Below are 13,747 nucleotides of genomic sequence, written 5' to 3'. Positions count from 1 at the left end.
GACGTATGAGGAGAGGTTGAGTAGATTGGGACTCTACTCATTGGAGTTCAGAAGAATGAGAGGCGATCTTATTGAAACATATAAGATTGTGAAGGGGCTTGATCGGGTGGATGCGGTAAAGATGTTCCCAAGGATGGGTGAAACTAGAACTAGGGGGCATAATCTTAGAATAAGGGGCTGCTCTTTCAAAACTGAGATGAGGAGAAACTTCTTCACTCAGGGTAGTAGGTCTGTGGAATTTGCTGCCCCAGGAAGCTGTGGAAGCTACATCATTAAATAAATTTAAAACAGAAATAGACAGTTTCCTAGAAGTAAAGGGAATTAGGGGTTACGGGGAGCGGGCAGGAAATTGGACATGCATTTAGATTTGAGGTGAGGATCAGATCAGCCATGATCTTATTGAATGGCGGAGCAGGCTCGAGGGGCCGAATGGCCTACTCCTGCTCCTATTTCTTATGTTCTTATGCACCTAATGTAATATACCTTCTTAAAAAGTACTGATATTTGTACTAACCTACATTACTGCATATTTCTCTATTAAAAGCCCTTTGGTATCCATCTGCCCAGTTGCTAAAACCCCAGCATTTTGTAGGCTATTTTTCCTTGCTAATCACCAAAATGACAGATTCGTGCTGAGGTATAGTTGCAGAAATGTCAGCAACCCTCCAGTGCCTCGTTCAAGCGGCCATTCTTCAGTTGTGAGTCTAGACAATGAATATTGACAAGCTGCTGAACCATAGAGAGCATCACAGCAGAACCTGTCCTTCCCTTCCCCCAAATATTGAACTACATTTCAGAAGAAGTGGCTACATAGCAATGAGGAGTAGGAAGCTGGCTGAGGCTGAGTTGTAGCGCCACAATTGCAAACGCAGCAGAAATCCACTAATTCAACACAAACCATGAATGGCTTTTACGCACAAGGTCATCGGGAAGAAGGAGCTATCCTGTGCTGCTGAATATGGAGATCTGAGAACAGCACCATCCTATCAGGCTAGATTGTAGAACCTCACTCGATCCCATTTACTGAAATTACCACAATGCTGTCAAATTGATTTTAGGAGAATGGCTGTCTTCCAGGCTCTCTGGAGGAACCTTTCAATTACCTTTTTAAGGAAATACATTGAGTCAATAAAAAAATAACCACAATGAACTAATTGAACAGCAAGTATCTTTTATATTCAAACTGCTTACTGGTAGAGTTTACATTCCTCGACATTGTCAATAAAACTACTCATTACTAATGGAAGATGCAATTGTATCAAGAGGAGTGCTTTTTTTTTGCATGTCCTTAAAGATTAAATTATCAATGTTAAACAAATACTGCAATGAAAGCTTGAAATCCTTCTTTGGAAGCTGTCTGTGCTGCGTTACTTGATACAATCCAAGGTGGCTAGAAATGGCCTCAGCATTTGAGCTAGAAAAAATTTTCAGAGCTCCTGCACCGATTGCTATCCTGTAACTGCTGTTGGAATGTCCATATGTGGACAGGATCAGGCTATGCTGCAATTTGATTTTTTTTGTCCCCTACCCCCCCCCCCCGCCCATTCTCCTTGCTGTTTGTCTTTGTAGCGCCTTTGACTTCCCAAGGCGCTTCACAGGAGTGTTACCAAAAAAATTTGACACCGAGCCACGTGAGCTATTAGGACAGGTGACCAGAAGCTTGGTCAAAGAGTTAGGTTTTAAAGAGCGCCTTAAAGGAGGAGAGAGGTGGAGAGGGTTAGGGAGGGAATTCCAGAGCATAGGGCCTAGGCATCTGAAGGCACGGCTGCGAATGATTGAGCGATTTAAAAATTGGGGATGCGCAAGAGGCCAGAAACATAGAAAATAGGAGCAGGAGCCTGCTCCGCCATTCAGTGTGATCATGGCTGATCCTCTATCTCAATGCCATATTCCCGCTCTCTCCCCATACCCCTTGATGCCTTTTGTGTCTAGAAATCTATCTAGCTCTTTCTTAAATATCAGTGACTTGGCCTCCACAGCCTTCTGTGGTAGAGAATTCCACCATCCTCTGAGTGAAGAAATTTCTCCTCATCTCAGTCCTAAATGTCCTACCCCGTATCCTGAGACTGTGACCCCTCGTTCTGGACACCCTAGCCAGGGGAAACATCCTCTCTGCATCCAGTCTGTCTTGCCCTGTCAGAATTTTATATGGTTCAATGAAATCCCCTCTCATTCTTCTAAACTTAAATGAATACAGGCCGAGTCGACCCAATCTCTCCTCATGAGACAGTCCTCTCATCCCAGGAATCAGTCTGGTGAACCTTCGCTGCACTCCCTCTATGGCAAGTATATCCTTTCTTAGGTAAGGAGACCAAAACTGCACACAATACTCAAAATGTGGTCTCACCAAGGCCCTGTATAACTGCAGTAAGACATCCTTGCTCCTGTACTCAAATCCTCTTGCAATGAAGGCCAACATACCATTTGCCTTCCTAACTGCTTGCTGCACCTGCATGTTTGCTTTCAGTGACTGGTGTACAAGGACACCTAGATCCCTTTGTACATCAACATTTCCCAATCTACCACCATTTAAATAATAGTCTGCCTTTCTGTTTTTCCTTCCGAAGTGGATAACTTCACATTTATCCACATTACACTGCATCTGCCATGTATTCGTGCCAGGCAATGACCATCTCCAACAAGAGAGAGTCTAACCACCTCCCCTTGACATTCAACAACATTACCATCGCTGAATCCCTCACCATCTACATCCTGGGGGTCACCATTGACCAGAAACTTAACTGGACAAGCCACATAAATACAGTGGCTACAAGAGCAGGTCAGAGGCTGGGTATTCTGCGGGGAGTGACTCACCTCCTGACTCCCCAAAGCCTTTCCACCATCTACAAGGCACAAGTCAGGAATGTGATGGAATACTTTCCACTTGCCTGGATGAGTGCAGTTCCAACAACACTCAAGAAGCTCAACACCATCCAGGATAAAGCAGCCCGCTTGATTGGCACCCCATCCACCACCCTAAACATTCACTCCCTTCACCACCGGCGCACAGCGGCTGCAGTGTGTACCATCCACAGGATGCACTGCAGCAACTCGCCATGGCTTCTTCGACAGCACCTCCCAAACCCGTGACTTCTACCACCTAGAAGGACAAGAGCAGCAGGTACATGGGAACAACGCCACCTGCACATTCCCCTCCAAGTCACACACTATCCCAACTTGGAAATATATCGCTGTTCCTTCATCGTCGCTGGGTCAAAATCCTGGAACTCCCTTCCTAACAGCACTGTGGGAGAACCTTCACCACACGGACTGCAGCGGTTCAAGAAGGCGGCTCACCACCACCTTCTCAAGGGCAATTAGGGATGGGCAATAAATGCCGGCCTCGCCAGCGACGCCCACATCCCATGAACGAATTTTAACAAGAAATTTGCCCACTCACACAACTTGTCTAAATCGCCTTGAAGCCTCTTTGCATCCTCCTCACAACTCACAATCCCACAACTCCTCCTCACAACTCACAATCCCACAACTCCTCCTCACAACTCACAATCCCACAACTCCTCCTCACAACTCACAATCCCACAACTCCTCCTCACAACTCACAATCCCACAACTCCTCCTCACAACTCACAATCCCACAACTCCTCCTCACAACTCACAATCCCACAACTCCTCCTCACAACTCACAATCCCACAACTCCTCCTCACAACTCACAATCCCACAACTCCTCCTCACAACTCACAATCCCACAACTCCTCCTCACAACTCACAATCCCACAACTCCTCCTCACAACTCACAATCCCACAACTCCTCCTCACAACTCACAATCCCACAACTCCTCCTCACAACTCACAATCCCACAACTCCTCCTCACAACTCACAATTTGTGCTGTCAGCAAACATGGAAATATTACATTTGGTTCCCTCATCCAAATCATTAATATATATTGTGAATAGCTGGGGCCCAAGCACTGATCCCTGCGGTACCCCACTAGTCACTGCCTGCCACCAAGAAAAAAAACCATTTATTCCTACTCTCTGTTTCCTGTCTGTTAACCAATTTTCAATCCATGTCAGTATATTACCCTCAATCCCATGTGCTTTAATTTTGCACACTAACCTCTTATGTGGGACTTTATCAAAGGCCTTCTGAAAGTCCAAATAAACCACATCCACTGGTTCTCCCTTATCTATTCTACCAGTTACATCCTCAAAAAAACTCCAGTAGGTTTGTCAAACATGATTTCCCTTTCATAAATCCATGTTGACTTTGTCTAATCCCGTTGATATTTTCTCAGTGTCCTGTTATCACATCCTTTATAATAGACTCTAACATTTTCCCTACTACTGATGTTAGGCTAACCGGTTTGTAGTTCTCTGTTTTCTCTCCCTCCTTTTTTTAAATAGTGGGATTACATTTGCCACCCTCCAATCAGAATTGGAGGAGCGCAGAGATCTCGGAGGGTTGTAGGGCAGGAGGATAGGGCTACAGAGATAGGGAGGGGCGAGGTCTTGGAGGGATTTGAAAACAGGGATGAAAATTTTAAAATCGTGGCGTTCCTGGATCGGGACCCAATGTAGGTCACCGAGTATTTAAAAGGGTTACTGATGGTTAGATTACCTCTTCTGCTGGTGCTGTCTTTTTAGGTAGAATTGTCCACATTGGTTGGTGCCTGTAATACTCTTAACTAAAACTGTTCTTGCTATGTTGACCTTGATTTTAAAGGGGTTGGGGGTGGGGTGGGGGGGTTGCGGGTATGGTGCAGTCGAGCCCCTAAGTGCACGGCACACCCAGGAGTTTGTGGACCTGTAGGCCCGGTCGCTCATTTACCTACATTCTCTCTGACTCCCGACTGAACCCGGCCAGATCCACTACCTGGCCGGCGGGCAGGAGCAGGAATTTAGCTGCAGCAGTCAGTTTGGGGGGAGCCCGGGGCAAGGGAGGCCCAGCCTTCCTTGTCAGGCCTGGAGGACCACTCCTGCCCACAAGATAACCTGAAATAAAAATTTTCACACTTAACTACTGGGCCTCTTCTCGTCCACGATCCGACTTCCAGCAGGTCTGGACTGCTCAGGCCTCTGGATTAGATTTCAAATTGGGACACGGTAGGAAGGCAGTGGGATCAGAGGGGGTAAGTGAAGCCTCATTTTAGCTGCTTCCTCACCCACTGCCCAGTTTCCACCAGGTGGAGTCAGTTAAAATTGGGGCAATTATATCTATTTTGAATAGTGACTGTACTAATGTTAGCTATAGTCAATAAGTCTTTACATCTGTTGCATTGTTTTGCTATCGGGTTGTGCATGTTCTAAAATACTGCTCATGTTATTGCCAACCCAGTTTGTTCATATTTGTAAATGCAGCATTTGCAGCTTGAACAATGTGGCTTTTTGTAATTGCAGCCACAAATTAGTGATAACATCAGCCATCATGCTCTATACAATATTACTATCTTTGTTTTCAGTATTAACATTTCTTTTGAAAGCAATCATTGTCTTTCTTTAGCCTGACCTGGGAGGCCTGCTCTGAAGAGCAGAAGGCCATTGTTATTTGCACAGGCTTTCAACCAGTGTGTACTAGTAGTTAGGGTTTTTATTTCTTAAACAAAGGTACTTTTCAGTCAACTGTTTCCAGAAAGAAAACATATTCATCACAAACATTTCTCCCATTGCATAAAATGGCACTGTTTGTCAGCTGGAGCAATGTTATAAACTTGTGTGTGTGTTGAATATTAAAGTGCTGTTTGTCACTTTCTGTTTTCCCATGCTGCCATTGCTTATGGAATTGCAGTGGATGTGAATATTGAGGATGTGTAAATGTCACACTGTTCAATTTGATGAATGGTTTACTAAAATTTGGCTTATGCCAACTAGTTCCTTCCATTCTACCTAATGTATCTTTGCCTTAGATTTTCTGATTGTGACACAAACAGTAACCTGTTGAAAATGATTGGATTGCTGACACTAACCAATCAGAAAATCTAGGCCTTCTAGTTCTTCAAAATCAATGTGTTTTGGGGTTTTCTCCTAAATAGTAAAAACTCAGTTTCTTTTTATTATGGTTTCATTTTTTAAGTTTCTTGTTAATTTTCGTGATCTTTGAGAAAGATTAAATTATCTGGTTTTGTACTGCATAGAAAGCAGTCGAAGCACAGAACAACAGAATACATCATCTGATAATCCTGAATAATCATCAATCCATTAAGAACTGAAAGACGTTTTAGTTCCTTAAAAAAAATGAGCTTGCCATCTGTCATCCTATCAAATTTAAGGAAAGAAATATAGATATGGATGATTTATTTTGTCTTTGCAGTTTCTCCTTTTTTTAAAAAAAAGTGAAAAATTGCAGAAGATTAATAAACTAGGAACTTGATCCAGCTCATGACTAATTGCAGTCTGCCTCCAACGTGGGTGTATTATGAGCATGAAGAGTGATCAACACAAATATTTTCTTCCACTTTGTGTACTTTTGAGCAAAACTAGGAAGAATGTATTTAGTTCCTTTAAGTTACTCCTTTCTGCTATTGTTGCTCTTCATAGAATTCGCTGCTTCCGTGCATTTTCAAATACAACTTGCCCTTTTGAGTTTAAAATGGGTGAAAGGTACAACATTCGGATCACATACCCTGAAGAACTGACAATTTTCAGCTTGACAAACCTCATACCACCATTCTATCACATGCCGAACCTACTCAAGAATTTGCAAAAAATCTATTGAATAAATCTGCTAGACCTAACCCTTTAAGGGCTAGAGTAACATTTTAGCACAAAATAAAACATAATGGGGACAATTTTAACTTCATTCGGACGCTGGACAGACGATGGGTGGTGACGCTGGACAGACGATGGGTGAAGTGATTGCGCTGCCCGCTCAATGTCCTCGCTGAGACTCCCAATCCATTTTAATAGTCGGGACTCATTTACATGGGATTGGCAGACCAAGCACTGAACCATTGATCACAGGCAGCTCATCAATCGAGGGGGAGGGAAATCCAGCGGTTGCTCCGTGTAACCAAAGCAGAAGTTGGAGGTTAAAAGGGTAGGGGAGGCAATTTTAGAGGTGGATGGGGGGGCACAAAAGAACCATCAGCAGACCAGAAGATTTTTGTGGCTCCAGGAGGAACATTCGTGCTCCTCAGCACCACAAAAATTAGTTGCACAGCTTCTTTTCTGGGTCCTTCTGAGCAGCCTGCAGCGACCCCTTTGGGGACCACTGGTTAAGCCTCTCCAGTGGGAACAGCGCATGCAGCATCACTTTGCCCATTGGTACCTGAAAATTGCGTTGGAATCCAATGTGCATCATAGAACCCCAATTTACGTACCTTAATGAGGTGTCCACCTGAAATGCATGGGCACTATGCTCACTCGCTCTCTCTCTCTCTCTCTCTCCTCTCTGCCCCCAACAAAATGGTAGGGCAGTAAGTTTAGTGCTGCAATTTTCAGAGGGGGTAGTGAAAATTGGTCATTATTTTATTGATCTCTTGTGGCATTGCTTGTGAATAATATTTTTTAAAAGAAAACTCTCTTGTAACTATCTCCCTCTGCTCCTTTCCCATTTTCACTCTTTCTCTTGCTCTCCCTGTCTTTTTCTGACTCACATATTTTTGTGTGTCTCGTGATCATTTCGGTTTCTGTCTGTAACTCTCTTTTTGTGTAAGTCTCACTGTACATCTTACTCTTTGTAGGGCCAATTTTCTTGCATTCCTCCCCCTGTCCCCTGCCCAGGCACTGGGCAGTCAGAGCACATCCAAAGTGAGGAGGCAGAGTACAGGCACACAGCTGACACAATAAATTTCATTATAAAGTTTGAGAAAATATTCTGAATTAAGAATTTTTTTATCATTCTTGCCAGCTATTCTTTGAAGGATTCAAAAGGCAAAGTTCTTGATTCTGCATATATTTTGAAAGTTATAAAGGCCATGTAGTACTCTGCTGTAACAGAATAATATATGGACATTTTATTTTACTGAGGTCTAAATAGACTCTTTGAAACCTTCACAAGCATAGTAACTGACATGTAATTAAGTGAAGAACTGACTTGAAACCTTATCGCTGTATAGGGAATATGAAGTGTTTTGAGACTTGCTAAATTAGTCACCTATAATCTCTTTTTTAAAAAATATTGAAAATAAAGTTTACAGTAAGTATAGTAGTGTTTTAGGTGGAAGTGGCATCAGCTGAATAGAGCCAGAAACCAACAAATCTTGGAGATTCCAGGGATAAAAAAACTGCAAGAAAGGAAAGAAAATAAGAAATAAAAACACAAAATGCTGGAAACACTCAGCAGGACAGGCAGCATCTGTGGAGAGAGAAACAGAATTAACTTTTCAGGTCAATGACCTTACATCAGAACTGATTCAGCAGAAAGAAAATGAGAGTTAAGTGAGAAAGAGTGAGTTAAGGGGAAAAAATGGAAAAATATTAAAACCAAGAAAGCAGATTTTAACATTAAATGATTTTTGTGTTTTCCAAGAGAAAAACAGGCCGCCTTGCAAACTGGCACAGTTCCAGCTCGTTTCTTTAATCTTGCAGCCTGTATAGTCCATCAAAAGGGAAGTTGAATATTTAAAGGCTTTGAATAGAATTCTCACAAGGCAGGTGTTTCCTTTTCATGACAATTTCAGAATACATTTTGTGTGTAAACTATGGATATTTGGTGCCTGAGTGGCAACATTTGTAGAGTTGGTAAATAGATTTTTAAAAACTGCCTGCATTCCATGAAGATATACTGTAAAGTCTGTATTTGTAAGACATAACATTTCAATGCATTCATTGTTATACAGACTCTATTGTTTGAAGATCTATGGCTTATCATCTCTTTGGCGATTGTTCAGAGGAAAGAAGTGGAATGTTCTGAGACAGCGTGTGGACTCCTGCTCATATGACTTGGATCAGGTGGAGTGTTTTATCTGGTGTCTGAAATTCTGGAGTAATAGAGCCACCAGAGAATTATGTTTGTATTTTTTTAAATTATCATCCGCAAGGTTTGTGTATCTACTAGGTATGTCATGGTACAGCCCTTACCTGGGTGCGTTATGGCGCATATCATTCATGGGACATGTAGAATCACATGACATTCACATACATAGAAACAAGTGTACAGATAGTTGTGCACAGTTACACAGCAGTATAAACAGGTGCAGCCAAATGGAGGAGATAGGGTTGAGGTGAAATGATGGGGGAGTAGGATGGAATGAGCCTATAAGGGCACCACTTATATTTTGGTGCTTTCCCATTTTCAGGTCAGCCATGTATTGCTTTTCAGATTACCCCACAGATGTCTTGTCTACATACTTGTGGGGCAGGTTGAGTGGCTCCATCATTGGAGTACGAGTCTTCTCATTGAACAGTGAGAACTGCACAAATCTGCATGCCAGGTAGCAAGCCACTCTTGTCTGACTGGTCTAGTGGGATGATTAATCATGGCCTTGGTCCAGGAGGCAGGGTCATTGACCTAAAAATATGTGGTGGTGAATGCTTTGACGATATCCCTGCAGCACATGTTTGGTAGAATGGGATGAAATTCTTTTGGAGTAAAATGGTTAGTTGCTGATTTTTGAGCTAAGATATCTCATTTTCCTATAGTTTGAAGTTGTCAAACTTCATCCTTTTTTGAAGTCCGTTTCCATGAGTGGTGGGTGAAGGCAGATGAAGTCTTGTTCCCTTGCACTTCATAAATTTCAATGTGACCTGCCTCCTAGAAGCTAACATAGAAACATAGAAATTAGGAGCAGGAGTAGGCCTTCGAGCCTGCTCTGCCATTCAATATGATCATGGCTGATCCTCTATCTCAATACCAGATTCCCGCTCTCTTCCCCATACCCCTTGATGCCTTTTGTGTCTAGAAATCTATCTAGCTCCTTCTTAAATATATTCAGTGACTTGGCCTCCACAGCCTTCTGTGGTAGAGAATTCCACAGGTTCGCCACCCTCTGAGTGAAGAAATTTCTACTCATCACAGTCCTAAATGTCCTACCCCGTATCATGCAACTGTGACTGCTCGTTCTGGACCCCCCAGATAGGGGAAACATCCTCCATGCGTCCAGTCCGTCTAGCCTTGTCAGAATTTTATATGTTTCAATGTGATCCCCTCTCATTCTTCTAAACTCGAGTGAATACAGGCCGAGTCGACCCAATCTCTCCTCTTGTGATAGTCCTGCCATCCCAGGGATCAGTCTGGTGAACCTGCGCTGCACTCCCTCTATGGCAAGTATATCCTTTCTTAGGTAAGGAGACCAAAACTGCACACAATACTCCTGGTGTGGTCTCACCAAGGCCCTGTGTAACTGCAGAAAGACATCCTTGCTCACTTACTCAAATCCTCTTACAATGAAGGCCAACTTACCATTTGCCTTCCTAACTGCTTGTTGCACCTGCATGTTTGCTTTCAGTGACTGGTGTTCAAGGACACCCAGGTCCCTTTTTTACATCAACATTCCCAATCCATCACCATTTAAGTAATACTCTGCCTTTCTGTTTTTTCTTCCGAAGTGGATAACTTCACATTTATCCACATTATACTGCATCTGCCATGTTTCTGCCCACTCATTCAACTTGTCTAAATCTCCTTGCAGCCTCTTTGCATCCTCCTCACAACCCACGATCCAACCTAGTTTTGTGTTGTCAGCAAACTTGGAAATATTACATTTGGTTCCCTCATCCAAATCATTGATATATATTGTGAATAGCTGGGGCCTAAGCACTGATCCCTGCGGTACCCCACTAGTCACTGCCTGCCACCCCAAAAAAGACCCATTTATTCCTACTCTCTGTTTCCTGTCTGTTAACCAATTTTAAATCCATGCCAATATAGTACCCCCAATCCCATGTGCTTTAATTTTGCACACTAACCTCTTATGTGGGACTTTATCAAAGGCCTTCTGAAAATCCAAATAAACCACATCCACTGGTTCTCCCTTGTCTATTCTACCAGTTACATCCTCAATATGGAGTAGAGACCAGGAGATGTCTATGGCTCCTCCAAATTCTCGAGGCTCAGTTCTAAGATCATCAGTTTCTACTGAACTTTTCCACTATAGTGGAGTACTATGGTGCAAAAAGTCCTGCTTGAAAAATGTGGAACCTGTTGTCCAGCTGCTCAAAAGTTGTGGCTGGGCCTGGAGGCAAGTGCTGCCTTACAAACCTCTCTGCAAACCTTTTCAAACCTCTGGAAAAGACCAGTGGGTCTCCAGACAGACCCAGTCATCGTCTACTATGGCTTATTTTTGTCCTCAAACACTCACTGCAAGTAGATTCAGGACTTGATCCCCAAATGGGTAAATTGCTCCCCAAGGTGTGTGTCTTTTTTGGATTAGCTACGGATGGCTCTTTTTTAGAATCTGGAAATTATTCCGTTATTAAACTATGCAATACTTTATCTCATTCTTTTCATATTGTCTGCTTGGGAAGTGATCCTTCTTGTGGTTACTACCCTTCATAGAATCATAGAATCATACAGCACAGAAGGAGGCCATTCAGCCCATCATGCCTGTGCCAACTCTTTCAAAGAACTATTTAATTAGTGCTTTCCCCGTAGCCCTGCAAATTTTTGCCCTTCAAGTATTTATCCAATTCCCTTTTGAAAGTTATTATCGAATCTGCCTCCACCACCGTTTCAGGTAGTGCATTCTAGATCATAACAACTTGCTGCGTAAAAAAAAAAATGTCTCCTCATCTCACCTCTGGTTCTTTTGCCAATTACCTTAAATCTGTGTCCTCTAGTTACTGACCCTTCTGCCACTGGAAACAGCTTCTCCTTTTTTACTCTGTCAAAACCCTTCATGATTTTGAACACCTCTATTAAATCTCCCCTTAACCTTCTCTGCCCTCTAAGGAGAACAACTCCAGCTTTTCTAGTCTCTCCATGTAACTAAAGTCCTGCATCCCTGGTACCATTTTAGTAAATTTCCTCTGCACCCTCTCTAAGGCCTTGACATCCTTCCCAAAATGTGGTGCCCAGAATTTAACACAATACTCCAGCTGGGGCCTAACCAGTGATTTATAAAGGTTTAACATAATTTCCTTGCTTTTGTACTCTACGCCCCTTTTGATAAAGCCAAGGATCCCGTTTGCTTTTTTAACATACTTATCAACTTATCCTGCCACCTTCAAAGATTTGTGTACGTTCACCCCCAGGTGTCTCTTGTTCAATGCCTATGCCAAGTTCAAAATGTAGGAAAATCTTTGGTGTGACAAATTCTTTATTAACCCCTTCAGAAGCCCATCATCATCTATGTATTTCTTTTTGTTTAGTTTAAAATTTTTGACATATGTTACAGGCTTTTTCTTTTACATGGAATGACACAGAATTTACAGCACAGAAATTGGCCATTCAGCCCAACGTGTCTATCCCGGAGTTTCTGCTCCGCATGTGCCTCCTCTAGTCTTACTTCATCCCATCCTATCACCATATCCTTCTATTCCTTTCTCCCTCACATACTTATCTAGCTTCCCCTTAAATGCACCTATGCCATTCGCCTCAACCTCTCCATGTGGTAGTAAGTGCCACATTCTTGCCACTCTTCAGTAAAGAAATTTCTCCTGAATTCCTTATTGGATTTATTAATGACTATCTTATATTTATGGCCCCTAGTTTTGGACTCGCCCACAAGTAGAAACATCTTCTCTACATCTACCCTATTGAACCCCTTCATAATTTTGAAGACCTCTATCAGGTCACCCAGCCCGTTCAGTCTTCCCTGATAGTTGTACCCTCTCCATTCTGGTATCAACCTTGTAAATCTTTTTTGCACTTACTCCAGTGCACTTTATCTTTTTTATAATATGGAGACTAGAACTGTGCACAGTACTAAGTGTGACCTAATTAAGGTTCTATATAAGTTTAACATAACTGCTCTGCTTTTGAATTCCATTCCTCTAGAATTGAATGCCAGTGTTTTGATTGCATTTTTTATGGCTTTGTTAAACTCCGTTGCTACTTTTAATGATTTGTGACTCTGTACCCCTAGATCCCTTTGTGCCTCTACCCCATTTAGACTCTTATTCGCCAAGGAGTAGGTGGCCTCCTTATTCCTCCTACCAAAATGTATCACCTCACACTTACCCATATTGAAATTCATTTGCCATTTACATTCCTATTCTGCAAGTTTGTTAACGTCGTCTTGTATTTTGATGGAATTTTCCTCAGTATTAACTATACCCCCCAACTTGGTGCCGTCGGCAAATTTTGATATAGTACTTCCGATTCCTGAGTCCAAATCATTTATGTAAATAGTGAACAAAAGTGATCCCAGCACTGATGCCTGTAGAACACCGCTTCCCACCTTCCGCCAGTCTGCGTAACTATCTTTAACCTCTACTCTCTGTTTTCTGTTTTGTAGTCAGTTTGCTATCCATTCTGCTACTTGTCCCCAACTCCACATGCTCTGACCTTAGTCATGAGTACCATACAGTACCTTATTGAAGGCCTTTTGAAAGTCCATGTATATTACATCCACTGCATTACCCTTGCCTACCCTTTCTGTTACTTCAAAGAATTCAGTAAGGTTGGTCAAGCATGACCTTCCCTTTTGAAATTCATGCTGACTATTCTTTATTATACTCTTGTTTTCTAGATGTTTTTCTGTTAAATCTTTGAGTAAAGATTCCAATATCTTTCCTACTTAAGCTAATTGATCTGTTCTATCTCCCTTTTTTAAATATCCCTTTGCCTGTCTTCTTTGGTTAATTTGCTTGGATTATTTTACTGAATTATGTCTCTTCAATGTGCTTTTAATTCATTCACAGATGAAAAAGTAAGTTACTGCACCAAAATGGGAAGCTTGCGA

At 42.3% G+C, this 13,747-nt stretch overlaps 1 protein-coding gene across 2 annotated transcripts in view; it reads left to right on the top strand.

Moving 5' to 3' along the window:
• Nucleotides 1-13,747, top strand: part of pigq (phosphatidylinositol glycan anchor biosynthesis, class Q) — a 44,681-nt gene that overhangs the window by 25,983 nt on the left and 4,951 nt on the right. For both annotated transcript variants that reach the window (XM_068003159.1, XM_068003158.1), the window contains exon 7: nucleotides 8,744-8,855. In XM_068003159.1, coding sequence (XP_067859260.1) covers nucleotides 8,744-8,855 — 112 coding nt within the window. The remainder of the gene's footprint in view (nucleotides 1-8,743; nucleotides 8,856-13,747) is intronic.

Source organism: Heptranchias perlo, chromosome 22, assembly GCF_035084215.1.
Source record: "Heptranchias perlo isolate sHepPer1 chromosome 22, sHepPer1.hap1, whole genome shotgun sequence".
Lineage (NCBI taxonomy): Eukaryota > Metazoa > Chordata > Chondrichthyes > Hexanchiformes > Hexanchidae > Heptranchias > Heptranchias perlo.
This window is presented reverse-complemented; position numbering and strand designations above follow the sequence as displayed.